Source organism: Nerophis ophidion, linkage group LG11 (assembly GCF_033978795.1).
Source record: "Nerophis ophidion isolate RoL-2023_Sa linkage group LG11, RoL_Noph_v1.0, whole genome shotgun sequence".
NCBI classification, from domain to species: Eukaryota; Metazoa; Chordata; class Actinopteri; order Syngnathiformes; family Syngnathidae; genus Nerophis; species Nerophis ophidion.
In genome coordinates this window covers 17,447,520-17,464,901 of record NC_084621.1, presented here as the reverse complement: position 1 = coordinate 17,464,901, position 17,382 = coordinate 17,447,520, and the positions used below count along the sequence as shown (strand labels likewise).

Below are 17,382 nucleotides of genomic sequence, written 5' to 3'. Positions count from 1 at the left end.
TATGTGTTTATAGTCTATATATTTGTATATGTGGTTATAGTCTTTATATATTTATATGTGGTTATAGTCTATATATATTTATATGTGCTTTATATATATTTGTTTGTGGTTATAGTGTATATATATATTTTTTTTATGTGGTTATAGTGTACATACATATATATATATATATATACATATATATATATATATATATATATATATATATATACATATATATATATATATATATATATATATTTATATTTATATGTGGTCTATATATATTTATATGTGGTTTATATATATTTATATGTGGTTATAGTGTATATATACATTTACATGTGGTTTATTTATATTATATGTGGTTTATATATATTTATATGTGGTTTATAAATATTTATATTTGGTTATAGTGTGTATATATTTCTATGTGGTTATAGTCTATATATATTTATATGTGCTTTATATATATTTGTTTGTGGTTATAGTGTATATATATATTTATATGTGGTTATAGTGTACATACATATATATATATATATATTTACATGTGGTCTATATATATTTATATGTGGTTTATGTATATTTGTATGTGGTTATAGTGTATATATATATTTTTTTATGTGGTTATAGTGTACATATATGTATATATATATATATATATATATATATATATATATATATATATATTTATATGTGGTCTATATATATTTATATGTGGTTTATATATATTTATATGTGGTTATAGTGTATATATACATTTAGATGTGGTTTATTTATATTATATGTGGTTTATATATATTTATATGTGGTTTATAAATATTTATATTTGGTTATAGCGTATATATATTTCTATGTGGTTATAGTCAATATATATTTTCTCATTGTGTTTTGCACACTCTTGGAGTCAACATGTACATAGTCATGTACATTTTTTTGTATACATTGTTATTCAAATCAGCTGACATGTATACTGTGTATATGTACATCATTTTTTTTTTTTTTTTTTTTTACATTAAATAAATCATTGTATTCCGTTTATATTTACATCTAACACAGTTTCCCAACTCATATTGAAATGGGGTTTGTAAAAGAGTGCAGGTACTTTCCTGGCCCGCCTGCAGTCCAGATCTGTCTCCCATGGAAAATATGTGGCGCATTATGAAGCGTAAAATATGACAGCGGAGACCCCGGACTGTTGAACGACCGAATATCTACATAAAACAAGAATGGTAAAGAATTCCACTTTCAAAGCTTCAACAATTAATTTCCTCAGTTCCCAAACGTTTATTGAATGTTGTTAAAAAAAAAGGTGATGTAACACAGTGGTGAACATGCCCTTTCCCAACTACTTTGGCACATGTTGCAGCCATGAAATTCCAAGATAGTTATTATTTGCAAAAAAAAATAAAGTTTATGAGTTTGAACATCAAATATCCTGTCTTTGTAGTGCATTCAACTGAATGTGGGTTGAAAAGGATTTGCAAATCATTGTATTCCGTTTATATTTACATCTAACACAATTTCTCAACTCATATGGAAACGGGGTTTGTATATAACACACACACACACACACACACACACACACACACACACACACACACACACACTTGCTTATGGTCGTCCATCGATTCGATGATGACCATCTTCTTTTATTTGTGAGTCTGCTGATGTCTGAACAGTCCGATCCTGGATCCACAGATGCGGTTAGAGACCGGGCTTGTGAAGGAGGTTCTGAGGGGAGCAGGGGTGGCTTGGCGAGTGTGTCTCTTCGCACACTTTGCTGCACGGTGTTGTGTGCGCTGTTCCTCCATATAATCCCCTTCCTGTGAGGAGTGGGAGCGCCAGAGGTCTGGGCAGGAAGCAAGTTCCTCCAGTGAAGAGGGCTTGATCCGGCATCTCTTCAGGGTGGTCTTCGTTTGGTCTTTCAACCGCTTCTTCTGCCCACCAGCACTGCGTTGGCCGAGGTGTAAGTGACCATAGAGCAGGGGCGCTCACACTTTTTCTGCAGGCGAGCTACTTTTCAATTGACCAAGTCGAGGAGATCTACCTCATTCCTATTTATAATTTATATTTATTTATTTATGAAAGAGACACTTTTGTTAACAAGTTAATGGTGTTTAATGATAATACAAGCATGTTTAACACACACAGATTCCTTTCTTTCATGAAGACAAGAATATAAGTTGGTGTATTTGATTCTGATGACTTGCATTGATTGGAATTAGACAGTGGTGCTGATAACGTCCGCATTTTCAAATGGAGGAAAAAAAAAGTCCTCCTTTCTGTCCAATACCACATGAAAGTGGTTGGATTTGGCATCTCATTTGTCCAACTTGCATACTCTTTTTTAAACACTTTGTTATGAGAGTAGCATATGTGTGTGGCCCTTTAATGTCTGGCAGCAGGTGAGTGACGTCAGTGACTGTGCGGGTGGGCAAGCAAGTGAGAAAGCGGTCGCTGAGGGCGGGGGAGAAATACATTGGCATCAAACTCCGTAGCTTGCTAGCTTGTGCACGCTAGCTTTCTGAGACTCTTATTTTGTTAGCACAGGCAGGATGAAACAGGTCTTTTATGGTGAAGACAGGAACTGTGCAGTCGGTCTTCAGAGTTTTGACTGTAGGTACGGAGTCTCTAGAAATAAAATGTGTTTCTCTGCGTCCGCCCTGTTAGTGATTTTTTTCTTAAATATGAGCTCGCAGCAGCCAGCGTCATCTCACAAGATCCTCGGGTGCCGAGAATGTCAAACAACTGACGAAAGTGAAGTCTTGGTATGATTGATGATTGCTCATTTTTATGTCTATTTTTTAATGCCTGGCTTGAGATCGACTGACACACCCTCCGAGATCGACCAGTCGATCGCGATCGACATAATGGGCACCCCTGCCATAGAGGATTCTGCGTGGGAGTCTATGGCTGGGCATTCGGATGACATACCCCAACCACCTGAGTTGAGGTTGGGTCATAATGGACTCCACGCTGCAGCTGCCTGCCCTCTCCAGCACTCTGTCCTTCCATGTGATGCCAAGGATCTTCTGGAGACATCTTACAAGGAAGGTATCCAGGCTTCTCAGATGGAGACTGTAAACAGTCCATGTCTCACATCCGTACAGTAATGCAGTGATGCATACTGCTCTGTAGACCAGTATTTTGGTGTGGAGTTTGAGGTTGCTGCTCTGAAAAATCCTTAGGCGACCAAAAGAAGCTTTCTCTCTGGCACTCACCGAGGGTGGACGCTCCCCTTTCCTCTCCCTTATCTCTCTTGCTTGCTTCTTTGTTTGGTCTTGTCTTAAAGGGGAACATTATCAGCAGACCCATGTAAGCGTCAATATATACCTTGATGGTGCAGAAAAAAGACCATCTATTTTTTTAACCGATTTCCGAACTCTAAATGGGTGAATTTTGGCGAATTAAACGCCTTTCTGTTTATCTCGCTGGAGGCGATGACGTCAGAACGTGACGTCGCCGAGGTAACACACCCACCATTTTCATTTTCAACACATTACAAACACCGGGTCTCAGCTCTGTTAGTTTTCCGTTTTTTTAACTATTTTTGGAACCTTGGAGACATCATGCCTCATCGGTGTGTTGTCGGAGGGTGTAACAACACTAACAGGGAGGGATTCAAGTTGCACCACCGGCCCGAAGATGCGAAAGTGTCTGCCACCAGACCCCCATTGAATGTGCGGGAGTGTCTCCACATTTGACCGGCGATGCTAAGGCAGACATGGCACAGAGATGTCAATCAATCAATCAATCAATCAATGTTTATTTATATAGCCCCAAATCACAAATGTCTCAAAGGACTGCACAAATCATTACGACTACAACATCCTCGGAAGAACCCACAAAAGGGCAAGGAAAACTCACACCCAGTGGGCAGGGAGAATTCCCATCCAGTGGGACGCCAGTGACAATGCTGACTATGAGAAACCTTGGAGAGGACCTCAGATGTGGGCAACCCCCCCCCCTCTAGGGGACCGAAAGCAATGGATGTCGAGCGGGTGTAACATGATGCTGTGAAAGTTCAATCGATAGTGGCTCCAACGCAGCCGCGAGAGTTCAGTTCAAAGTGGATCCAAGACAGCAGCGAGAGTACCGTCCACAGGAGACCATCTCAAGCGGAGGCGGATCAGCAGCGTAGAGATGTCCCCAATCGATACAGGTGAGCGGTCCATCCTGGGTCCCGACGAGCGGTCCATCCTGGGTCTCGACTCTGGACAGCCAGTACTTCATCCATGGTCATCGGACCGGACCCCCTCCACAAGGGAGGGGGGGACATAGGAGAAAGAAAAGAAGCGGCAGATCAACTGGTCTAAAAAAAAAACATGCAAATACATTTGCAACGATAGTCAACGAAATCACAAAGGTGAGTTTTGTTGATGTTGACTGCCAGCTAATCGATGCTAACATGCTACTCTAATCGATGCTAACATGCTATTTACCGGCGGTGCTAAAGCAGACATGGTACAGAGATGTATGGATAACCTGCAGATACATTTGCAACTATATTACGTTTCCTTCCACCCACATTTAATGCGAAAAAAACACTTACTAATCGACGGATTTAAGTTGCTCCAGTGTCAAAAGATGCGAAAGTCCTGATCGTTCGGTCCGCACATTTTACCGGCGATGCTAACGCAGCTATTCGGCCATGCTATGGCTATGAATAGCGTCAATAGCTATTCGCTCAATAGCTTCAGTTTCTTCTTCAATATTTTCATACTCCAACCATCTGCTTCAATACATGCGTAATCTGTTGAATCGCTTAAGTCGCTGAAATCCGAGTTTGAATCCGAGCTAATGTCACTATATCTTGCTGTGTTATTCCCATTGTTTGTTTACATTGGCAGCACTGTGTGACGTCACAGGGAAATGGCCAGTGTCTTCGCAGAGAGCCGAAAATAAGGCACTTTAAAGCTTTATTTAGGGATATTCCGAGACCGGTAAAATTTTGAAAAAAATTTAAAAAAATACAACAAGCCACTGGGAACTGATTTTTTTATTGTTTTTAACCCTTTTGAAATTGTGATAATGTTACCCCTTTAACTTTCTTGTTGACTCTTTTTGCACTGCTCTCCAAATCTAAACATTGGAACTATTTAACTGGCCTCAACAAAATTGACAAGATCTTGGGTTTGGGGGAACCTGCTGTCGTGACGAAGCGGTTGTTGCTGGACATATGACGGACCCTTGGGAGAAGAAGGAGGGCCGCGTTTTCTTGGCGACCCTTTTCTGTCGAGGACTTGAAGATATCCACCTATTCGGAATTATGACAACAGGACATCTGCTGATTGGAGTAAGCGTTGCTCTGGTTTGTCGACAAATTGGAAGTTGCTGGCAGTCTTCAAAGTAGCCAAAAGCTGCCACAAATGATTGGAGGATGCGGGAAGAACTGTGGATTACATCGGACTGTCAACCCCGCAGTTTTTGAGGACCAGTCATAGACAATTTAGAGCAAAAAGCAAATTTTCTTTTCACTCGCATACAAATCATTCTAACTTGGATTGTTTCCCTTGCTTCGAGACTCTCCCGAAGGTCACTGCAATGAAGGCTCAACAAACTCCCTTCTTGTCTCTCATGGACACACACCTGTTGTTGTTGACTTTGGACTACCGACCGCACAATACATCAAGGCCGCGGAACAGAAAGACACTGCGGGCTTACTCACACACACACGTCCACAAATAAATATACGCCACACATTCACCCCCCCACCAACCCAACACCCTCGACGCAAATCCTGTAGGGGTGATGACTGGATGGTCAACGCCTGAAGAGCTGCGGCCTACCACCATGACCTTGAACTACCTTTCCTCTGTTGCTAGATATCTCGAGATGTATGTTGTAATATGTATATGTGCTTTGCTATGGAGGTTTTTTCCCACTCCAGACTGGGCCCCCTTAGGAGCCCAGTCTAGATTGTATTTTTTTTACTCATCCTTCCCCAGCGTTTACCTTTTTCCCATCTTTTACGGGGCGCCTTATGGCGACCCATTAGCGTTCTTGTTCTGTAACCCTGTGCACTGTTTGTTTGTCTAATCTTGAACAGGTTTGTGCTGAAAACAAAGTTTCGTTGTACTTGTTGCAATGACGATAAAGACTTATCCAATCCTATCCTATCCTGATGCTTGCTTGAGGCGGTTCTAGATCTCGTCATCTTGGGTGGACAGGACTTGCCACTGTAGGTCACTCTTCATTGTGTCAAATGCCTTTGAAAGGTGGACAAAGGCAATGAGATCATTATTCTTGCGTTTGTTACGCCTCGTCTCGATTACTGTAACGTATTATTTTCGGGTCTCCCCATGTCTAGCATTAAACGATTACAGTTGGTACAAAATGCGGCTGCTAGATTTTTGACAAGAACAAGAAAGTTTGATCATATTGCGCCTATACTGTATATACCTTTATATACATATATACATATATATATATACCTATACTGGCTCACCTGCACTGGCTTCCTAAGATGTGACTTCAAGGTTTTACTACTTACGTATAATATACTACACGGTCTAGCTCCAGCCCATCTTGCCGATTGTATTGTACCATATGTGCCGGCAAGAAATCTGCGTTCAAAGGACTCCGGCTTATTAGTGATTCCCACAGCCCAAAAAAAGTCTGCGGGCTATAAAGCGTTTTCCGTTCGGGTTCCAGTACTCTGGAATGCTTTCCCGGTAACAGTTCGAGATGTTACCTCAGTAGAAGCATTTAAGTCTCACCTTAAAACTAATTTGTATACTCTAGCCTTTAAATAGACTCCCTTTTTAGACTAGTTGATCTGCCGTTTATTTTCTTTTTCTCCTCTGTCCCCCTCTCCCTTGAGGAGGGGGTCCGGTCCGGTGGCCATGGATGAAGTACTGGCTGTCCAGAGTCGGGACCCAGGATGGACCGCTCGCCTGTGTATCGGTTGGGGAAATCTCTGCGCTGCTGATCCGCCTCCGCTTGGGACGGTTTCCTGCTGGCTCCACTTTGGACGGGACTCTCGCTACTGTATTGGATCCACTTTGGACTGGACTCTCACGGTTATGTTAGATCCACTATGGATTGGACTTTCACAATATCATGTTAGACCCGCTCGACATCCATTGCTTTCGGTCCCCTGAGGGGGGGTTGCCCACCACTGTATGCGGTCCTGTCCAAGGTTTCTCATAGTCATCATTGTCACTGTCACTGACATCCGACTGGGTCTCGTCTCGATTACTGTAACGTATTATTTTCGGGTCTCCCCATGTCTAGCATTAAACGATTACAGTTGGTACAAAATGCGGCTGCTAGATTTTTGACAAGAACAAGAAAGTTTGATCATACTACGCCTATACTGTATATACATATATACATATATATATACCTATATTGGCTCACCTGCACTGGCTTCCTGTGCACTTAAGATGTGACTTTAAGGTTTTACTACTTACGTATAAAATACTACACGGTCTAGCTCCATCCTATCTTGCCGATTGTATTGTACCATATGTCCCGGCAAGAAATCTGCGTTCAAAGGACTCCGGCTTATTAGTGATTCCCAGAGCCCAAAAAAAGTCTGCGGGCTATAGAGCGTTTTCCGTTCGGGTTCCAGTACTCTGGAATGCTTTCCCGGTAACAGTTCGAGATGCTACCTCAGTAGAAGCATTTAAGTCTCATCTTAAAACTCATTTGTATACTCTAGCCTTTAAATAGACTCCCTTTTTAGACCAGTTGATCTGCCGCTTCTTTTCTTATTCTCCTCTGTCCCCCTCTCTCTTGTGGAGGGGGTCCGGTCCGGTGGCCATGGATGAAGTACTGGCTGTCCAGAGTCGGGATCCAGGATGGACCGCTCACCTGTGTATCGGTTGGGGACATCTCTGCGCTGCTGAGCCGCCTCCGCTTGGGACGGTTTCCTGTTGGCTCCACTTTGGACGGGACTCTCGCTACTGTATTGGATCCACTTTGGACTGGACTCTCACGGTTATGTTAGATCCACTATGGATTGGACTTTCACAATATCATGTTAGACCCGCTCGACATCCATTGCTTTCGGTCCCCTGAAGGGGGGTTGCCCACATACTGTATGCGGTCCTGTCCAAGGTTTCTCATAGTCATCATTGTCACTGTCACTAACATCCCACTGGGTGTGAGTTTTTCCCTTGCCCTTCTGTGGGCTCTGTACCAAGGATGTCGTTGTGGTTTGTGCAGCCCTTTGAGACACTTGTGATTCAGGGCTATATAAATAAACATTGATTGATTGACATTGAATGAACAAGTTCTTGTGCTGCTCCAGACATACGGTAGATCCGTCCATCAATTGGACTGTCAGATGGTGTCATGTGCCTTGACAGCCAGGTGGGGGCGCTGTGGTTCCACAGTCAGCAACAATGCAAGGTGAAGGTGCTTCAGAATTGACTTCTCTTTTTGGACCAAACTTGGAGTTTTCCTGGTGACCAACAGACTTAAGTCCGTGATTAGGTCCCAGCTTATTACAAGGATGAGGTGGAACATGGTGATGCCCCATTGTTCTTCCAAGACTGCAGCAGGAACTCCGGAGGCAAAAGTGCAGGGAAGACAGTGATTCATCCTATAAATCACAGTATAGTTCGGTTGGTAGAGCGGCCGTGCCGGCAACTTGAGGATTCCGGGTTCGATCCCCGCTTCCGCCATCCTAGTCACTGCCGTTGTGTCCTTGGGCAAGACACTTTACCCACCTGCTCCCAATGCCACCCACACTGCTTTAAATGTAACTTAGATATTGGGTTTCACTCTGCAAAGCGCTTTGAGTCACTAGAGAAAAAGCGCTATATAAATATAATTCACTTCACTTCACAGAAACTAAGCACAGGGAGCTAACAAAGAAATCATAAGGCAAAGCTTAGCTCAGGAAAACAAAGGATAGACTTTTTGTGTGGAAGCAAACAAAAGAAGCAGATTGAGTAAGGCGAAAAGGCAGGGCTATTGGTAAGTGTCAGGTAGGATTTTTGACGGACCCCAAGATGCAGAGATGGTGGCAGGCATTGAGCAAGAAAACATCATTTAATGTCCAAAAAATATAAAAATGGAGAAGGCAAAACACAAACCGGAAAAACAGGAGACAGGTAGCAGGAACAAGAATCGAACCAAGGAACAGCTCACAAGCGACGAGGAACCAGGGAGAACTGGAAACAGAAAGCAGTTCACGGCATAAGACGACGACAAGTCATGAAGACAATAATCCAGGTTTAAATAGGAGTGGGCTGATTGACACCAGGTGTGACTAGGTGCCAATCAAACGCAGCTGAATGGAAACAGCGCTCAGGGAGAAAAGCAGGAACTGACCAATTTAAAAGCGCTGACAGGAAACAAAGACATACACAGAGGAACAACTAAAACCAAACCAAACCGTCAAGGATAAGCCTGACACTAAGTAGCTCTCTGATTAGTGCCCGGGAACAGGTGAACAGTAATCAGAGGCAGGTGAACATGACTTAAAACCATGGCAACCAAGGAGACACAATACAGTGGTGCTGAAACACAACTTCAATCGAAATATAAATAAACTCTGATGACTCACAACACGAGGTGACTTCTTGCTTTGTTCCAATGCACTTGCTCCACGGTCCCTTAACTTTTTGTGATTATTTGTCCTTTAAGGCCTACTGAAAGCCACTACTAGCGACCACGCAGTCTGATAGTTTATATATCAATGATGAAATATTAACATTGCAACACATGCCAATACGGCCGCTTTAGTTTACCAAATTACAATTTTATATTTCCCGCGGAGTTTCCTGTGGACACACCCCTCCGAATATCAGGTACTATTTAACTCACTAAAACACTAGCAACACAATAGAAAGATAAGAGATTTCCCAGAATTATCCTAGTAAATGTGTCTAAAAACATCTGAATCGCTCCCAATGCAATCGCCTTTTTTTTTCTTTTAATTTTATTTTTTTTTCTTTTCTAGTCCTTCACTCTAAATTTCCTCATCCACGAATCTTTCATTCTCGCTCAAATTAATGGGGAAATTGTCGCTTTCTCGGTCCGAATAGCTCTTGCTGCTGGAGGCTCACATTGTAAACAATGTGAGGACGTGAGGAGCTCTCACCCTTGTGATGTCATCGTCAGGCAAGGCTTTTTTATTAGCGACCAAACGTTGCGAACTTTATCGTGGATGTTCTCTACTAAATCCTTTCAGCAAAAATATGGCAATATCGCGAAATGATCAAGTATGACACATAGAATGGACCTGCTATCCCCGTTTGAATAGGAACATCTCATTTCAGTAGGCCTTTAACTTTTTGTGATTATTTGTCCATGGTCCCTTAACTTTTTGTCATCCAGTTGGGATTGGAAACAACATTTGTTTGATCTACGAGTGTGTGGAAGAGTTTCTTGAAGAAAGTTGTGATCCCTAAGTCAGGGGTGTCCAAACTTTTTCCACAGAGGGCCGCACACAGAAAAAGTTTGAGCATGCGGGGACCATTTTTGATCATTTTCATTTTCAAACCATAACAAAATGTACTGTATGGATTTTTTTTTTTTTTTACTCCTTAGGGGTCCTGGGGAGCATAGAGGGTCTCAGTTACTAAAATGTTAAAAATAAGTCAACTTATTGTTATTTTTTTTAATTTAATGCTTACAGTAAATCTTTATATCAACTTAAGGTTGATATAAAGTTAAAAAAAAAATGTATTATGCCTTTTCTGTCAGTTTTTTTTATAGTAAAACTGAAATATGCAGTATTTAGATATATAAATAGTACTTTATTGATTCCTTCAGGAGAGTTCCTTTATTTAGCAATTAAAGCCCTCAAAGATCAATAATGCAGGACACCATTGATTTTAATCATTTAATATTTTTGAGTAATCACAGTGAAAAGTTCAATAAAATCCTACTAAATATATTTTAGATCCGAAAGGTTCCCCACTCATAAAGTGATGCATTTTATTATTTTTTTTACTTTTAACACTTAAATTTCAAGATCAACTTCCCATATATCTGTCGATTTTAAGTTTGAACTATTATTTTGTTTGTTTTATGCTCTTTTGTCAAAACTTTGATGTTTTTATACGGCAACCACACACCATATGCAATATTTTTTCCACATAAAAGATTTTAAAGTGATAATTTTTAAGTAATAATTCATTATAACATCGATTTTTTCCCCCCTTCCATTCATTTTCTACCGCGTATTCCCTTTTGGGGTGACGGGCGGCGATGGTGCCTATCTCAGCTACAATCGGGTGGAAGGCGGGGTACACCCTGGACAAGTCGCCACCTCATCGCAGTGTCTTTTTTTATTTTTTTAATCCTTAGGGGTCCTGGGGAGCATAGAGGGTCTCAATCACTAAAATGTTAAAAATAAGTCAAATTATTATTTTTTTTTTAAAATGTAATGCTTACAGTAAATCTTTATATCAACATGAGGTTGATATAAAGTTAAAAAAAAAAGGTATTATGCATTTTCTGTCAGTTTTTTTTATAGTAAAACTGACATATGCAGTATTTAGATATATAAATTGTACTTTATTGATTCCTTCAGGAGAGTTCCTTTATTTAGCAATTAAAGCCCTCAAAGATCAATAATGCAGGACACCATTGATTTTAATCATTTAATATTTTTGAGTAATCACAGTGAAAAGTTCAATAAAATCCTACTAAATATGTTTGAGATCCAAAAGGTTCCCCACTCATAAAGTGATGCATTTTATTATTTTTTTTACTTTTAACACTTAAATTTCAAGAACAACTTCCGATATATCTGTCGATTTTAAGTTTGAACTATTATTTTGTTTGTTTTATGCTCTTTTGTCAAAACTTTGATGTTTTGTATACGGCAACCACACACCATATGCAATATTTTTTCCACATAAAACATTTTAAAGGGATAATTTTTAAGTAATAATTCATTATAACATAGATTTTTTTTTTCCATCCATCCATTTCTACCGCATATTCCCTTTTTGGGGTGGCGGGCGGCGCCGGTGCCTATCTCAGCTACAATTGGGTGGAAGGCGGGGTACACCCTGGACAAGTCGCCACCTCATCGCAGTGTCTTTTTTTATTTTTTTACTCCTTAGGGGTCCTGGGGAGCATAGAGGGTCTCAGTCACTAAAATGTTAAAAATAAGTCAAATTATTATTATTTTTTTTTATTTAATGCTTACAGTAAATCTTTATATCAACTTGAGGTTGATATAAAGTAAAAAAAAAAGTTATTATGCCTTTTCTGTCAGTTTTTTATAGTAAAACTGAAATATGCAGTATTTAGATATATAAATAGTACTTTATTGATTCCTTCAGGAGAGTTCCTTTATTTAGCAATTAAAGCCCTCAAAGATCAATAATGCAGGACACCATTGATTTTAATCATTTGATATTTTTGAGTAATCACAGTGAAAAGTTCCAAAAAATCCTACTAAATATATTTGAGATCCAAAAGGTTCCCCACTCATAAAGTGATGCATTTTATTATTATTTTTTACTTTTAACACTTAAATTTCAAGATCAACTTCCGATATATCTGTCGATTTTAAGTTTGAACTATTATTTTGTTTGTTTTATGCTCTTTTGTCAAAACTTTGATGTTTTGTATACGGCAACCACACAACACATGCAATATTTTTTCCACATAAAACATTTTAAAGGGATAATTTTTAAGTAATAATTCATTATAACATAGATTTTTTTTCTCCATCCATCCATTTCTACCGCATATTCCCTTTTTGGGGTGGCGGGCGGCGCCGGTGCCTATCTCAGCTACAATCGGGTGGAAGGCGGGGTACACCCTGGACAAGTCGCCACCTCATCGCAGTGTCTTTTTTTATTTTTTTACTCCTTAGGGGTCCTGGGGAGCATAGAGGGTCTCAGTTACTAAAATGTTAAAAATAAGTCAAATTATTATTATTTTTTTAATTTAATGCTTACAGTAAATCTTTATATCAACTTAAGGTTGATATAAAGTTAAAAAAAAATGTATTATGCCTTTTCTGTCAGTTTTTTTATAGTAAAACTGAAATATGCAGTATTTAGATGTATAAATAGTACTTTATTGATTCCTTCAGGAGAGTTCCTTTATTTAGCAATTAAAGCCCTCAAAGATCAATAATGCAGGACACCATTGATTTTAATCATTTAATATTTTTGAGTAATCACAGTGAAAAGTTCAATAAAATCCTACTAAATATATTTGAGATCCGAAAGGTTCCCCACTCATAAAGTGATGCATTTTATTATTTTTTTTACTTTTAACACTTAAATTTCAAGATCAACTTCCCATATATCTGTCGATTTTAAGTTTGAACTATTATTTTGTTTGTTTTATGCTCTTTTGTCAAAACTTTGATGTTTTGTATACGGCAACCACACACCATATGCAATATTTTTTCCACATAAAAGATTTTAAAGTGATAATTTTTAAGTAATAATTCATTATGACATCGATTTTTTCCCCCCTTCCATTCATTTTCTACCGCGTATTCCCTTTTGGGGTGGCGGGCGGCGATGGTGCCTATCTCAGCTACAATCGGGTGGAAGGCGGGGTACACCCTGGACAAGTCGCCACCTCATCGCAGTGTCTTTTTTTTATTTTTTTAATCCTTAGGGGTCCTGGGGAGCATAGAGGGTCTCAGTCACTAAAATGTTAAAAATAAGTCAAATTATTATTATTTTTTTAAAATTTAATGCTTACAGTAAATCTTTATATCAACATGAGGTTGATATAAAGTAAAAAAAAAAAGGTATTATGCATTTTCTGTCAAAGACAACTTTGTTTTTTATAGTAAAACTAAAATATGCAGTATTTAGATGGATGGGTGGATGGATGAATGGATGGATAGATAGATAGATAGATAGATAGATAGATAGATAGATAGATAGATAGATAGATAGATAGATAGATAGATAGATAGATAGATAGATAGATAGATAGATAGATAGATAGGATCAATAATGCACAACACCATTGATTTTAATTATTTAATATTTTTGAGTAATCACATTGAAAAGTTAAACAAAATCCCACAAAATATATTTGAGATCCGAAAGGTTCCCCACTCATAAAGTCATACATTTTTATCAGTTTTTTGGGGTAGCGGGCGGCGCCGGTGCCTATCTCAGCTACAATCGGGTGGAAGGCGGCGTACACCCTGGACAAGTCGCCACCTCATCGCAGTGTGAAGTGAAGTGAAGTGAATTATATTTATATAGCGCTTTTCTCTAGTGACTCAAAGCGCTTTACATAGTGAAACCCAATATCTAAGTTACATTTAAACCAGTGTGGGTGGCACTGGGAGCAGGTGGGTAAAGTGTCTTGCCCAAGGACACAACGGCAGTGACTAGGATGGCGGAAGCGGGAATCGAACCTGCAACCCTCAAGTTGCTGGCACGGCCACTCTACCAACCGAGCTATGCCGTATTTTTTTTTTTTTTGGGAGCAATGGAAAAAAATAAAATAAAATAAAGACAACAGGAACAAAAAAAAACTGCCTGCATGGCAGCTTTGTGTCAACATTGCCACTTTTTCTCATTAGATTTCACCTCATTCCACTTTTTTTTTAAACATTTTATTTTTTATTTTTGCAATACTATCAATTTTGCAAGTTTTGCAGAATGTGTGGCGGGCCGGTAAACGATTAGCTGGGGGCCGCAAATGGCCCCCGGGCCGCACTTTGGACACTACCTGCCCTAAGTCATGACACACATAAGTGTGTGTGTGTGTGTGTGTGTGATATCATGATGGACAAACACAACATATTACACAATAGAAGCCCCGCCCACTGCCAATGTCCAAGTTCCAATCTTGCAGTAAAAAGCTGCCAGCAGTCAGGAGACACCTTCATCTGCTGCTCTGCATGCTTTATGAAAGACTGAGTGACATCTTGACCTCGTTTTCCTGCCAGCAAAGATGGGCGAAGATGCTCGCCCCAACTGGGACAGTCCTCTGCAGTTCGTGCTGGCCTGCGTCTCCTACGCCGTGGGACTCGGGAACGTCTGGCGCTTCCCCTACCTGTGCCAGATGCACGGGGGAGGTAAGATACAACTTACCCGGGCAGCCATGGGTGATGGTCAGTGGAAGGGTCAGGTGTGGATCGGACAGCAACTTTTCATCCATCAGTGAAAGATGGTCAGGGGTGTCCAAACTTTTTCCACTGAGGGCCGCACACTGAAAAATCAAAGCAAGCGGGGTCCATTTTGATATGTTTTTATTTCAAAAACCAATACAATATATGTGTAAAAATATACATTCAGGCTTGATCCCGGGGACCCCAAAGGATTTTGGTCATACATATATTCAAAATGTGTCATTATTTTGTATTGTTGTTATTCAAGGTTTAAATCTCTAGATCAGGGATCACCGCGTTGGTGACCCATAAGGACCAGATGAGTCGCCTGCTGGCCTGTTCTAAAAATAGCTCAAATAGCAGCACTTACCAGTGAGCTGCCTCTATTTTTCTTATTTACTAGCAAGCTGGTCTCGCTTTGCTCGACATTTTTAATTCTAAGAGAGACAAAACTCAAATAGAATTTGAAAATCCAAGAAAATATTTTGAAGACTTGGTCTTCACTTGTTTAAATAAATTCATTATTTTTTTTACTTTGCTTCTTATAACTTTCAGAAGTGAAGTGAAGTGAATTATATTTATATAGCGCTTTTCTGTAGAGACTCAAAGCGCTTTACAAAGTGAAAGCCAATATCTAAGTTACATTTAAACCAGTGTGGGTGGCACTGGGAGCACGTGGGTAAAGTGTCTTGCCCAAGGACACAACGGCAGTAACTAGGATGGCGGAAGTGGGAATCGAACCTGCAACCCTCAAGTTGCTGGCACGGCCACTCTACCAACCGAGCTATACCGCTCTAAAGACAATTTTAGAGAGAAAATACAAACTTAAAAATGATTTTAGGATTTTTAAACACATATACCTTTTTACCTTTTAAATTCCTTCCTCTTCTTTCCTGACAATTTAAATCAATGTTCAAATATTTTTTTTATTGTAAAGAATAACAAATACTTTTTAATTTAATTCTTCATTTTAGCTTCTGTTTTTTCGACAAAGAATATTTGTGAAATATTTATTCAAACTTATGATTAAAATTCAAAAATAATATTCTGGCAAATTTAGAAAATCTGTAGAATCAAATTTAAATCTTATTTCAAAGTGTTTTGAATTTCTTTTAAAATTTTTGTTCTGGAAAATCTAGAAGAAATAATGATTTGTCTTTGTTAGAAATATAGCTTGGTCCAATTTGTTATATATTCTAACAAAGTGCAGATTGGATTTTAACCTATTTGAAACATGTCATCAAAATTCTAAAATTAATCTTAATCAGGAAAAATTACTAATGATGTTCCATAAATTATTTTTTTTATTTTTTTCCAAAAATGTTGGCCCTGCGATGAGATGGCGACTTGTCCAGGGTGTACCCCGCCTTCCGCCCGATTGTAGCTGAGATAGGCGCCAGCGCCCCCCGCTACCCCAAAAGGGAATAAGCGGTAGAAAATGGATGGATGGATGGATTCGAATTAGCTAGTTTTTTTCTTCATTTTTTCGGTTGAATTTTAAATTTTAAAGAGTCGAAATTGAAGATAAATTATGTTTCAAAATTTAATTGTCATTTTTTTTTGTGTTTTCTCCTCTTTTAAACCGTTCAATTAAGTTTTTTTCATCATTTATTCTCTACAAAAAACTTTCCATAAAAGGAAAAAAAATGTAAGACAGAATGACAGACAGAAATACCCATTTTTTTTATATATATAGATTTATTTATTATTATTTATTGGCTATTTCTGGCAATTTATTTAAGTGTGTATCAAACTGGTAGCCCTTCGCATTAATCAGTACCCAAGAAGTAGCTCTTGGGTTCAAAAAGGTTGCTGACCCCTGCTCTAGATCAACATTAGGTCTATCTGTCAATATAACGTTTTTTAAGATTTAAGTTGAATGCCCTTTTTTTCCAAAGAAAAGTTTTGTTATGGGAAAAAAAAACACAAAATATGCAATAGTTTCCCCCAATGGAATTTTAAAGTGGAATATTTGAGATTATAGAACAATTGGAGCCTTAAAAATGTCAACACGTAACACCATTGATTTCAATTTGTTATTTTTTTTTTTTTAGCAATGACACACACACACACAAAAAAAATCACACTAAAATTATTGGAGATTGAAAAGGGTCTTACTTATTAAAAATAAAAAAACTTTTTTTTGTTGTACTGTTTACTTTAAACACAATCGTCTAGAGACCAACTTCAGATCCATCTGTCAATCATAACTTTTATTGTTGTTTATGTTTTTTGTTTGTTCTTATTAGGCCCTTCTTTAGAGAAAAAAATAACTTTGTTTTTTATATGGCAAACACAAAATATGCAACATTTTCCCCCCAAAATATCTCAAAGTGGAATATTTAATGTGACATTGATTTTGATTAATTATTATATTTTTAAAG

At 38.8% G+C, this 17,382-nt stretch overlaps 1 protein-coding gene across 1 annotated transcript in view; it reads left to right on the top strand.

Annotated features, from left to right (window-relative positions):
- Nucleotides 1-14,792: 14,792 nt before the first annotated feature.
- LOC133561711 (sodium- and chloride-dependent transporter XTRP3-like) overlaps nucleotides 14,793-17,382 on the top strand; it is a 36,024-nt gene continuing 33,434 nt past the window's right edge. The window contains exon 1 of the mRNA XM_061915181.1: nucleotides 14,793-14,965. Within this exon, the coding sequence (XP_061771165.1) occupies nucleotides 14,842-14,965 (124 nt within the window). The 5' untranslated portion in view covers nucleotides 14,793-14,841. The remainder of the gene's footprint in view (nucleotides 14,966-17,382) is intronic.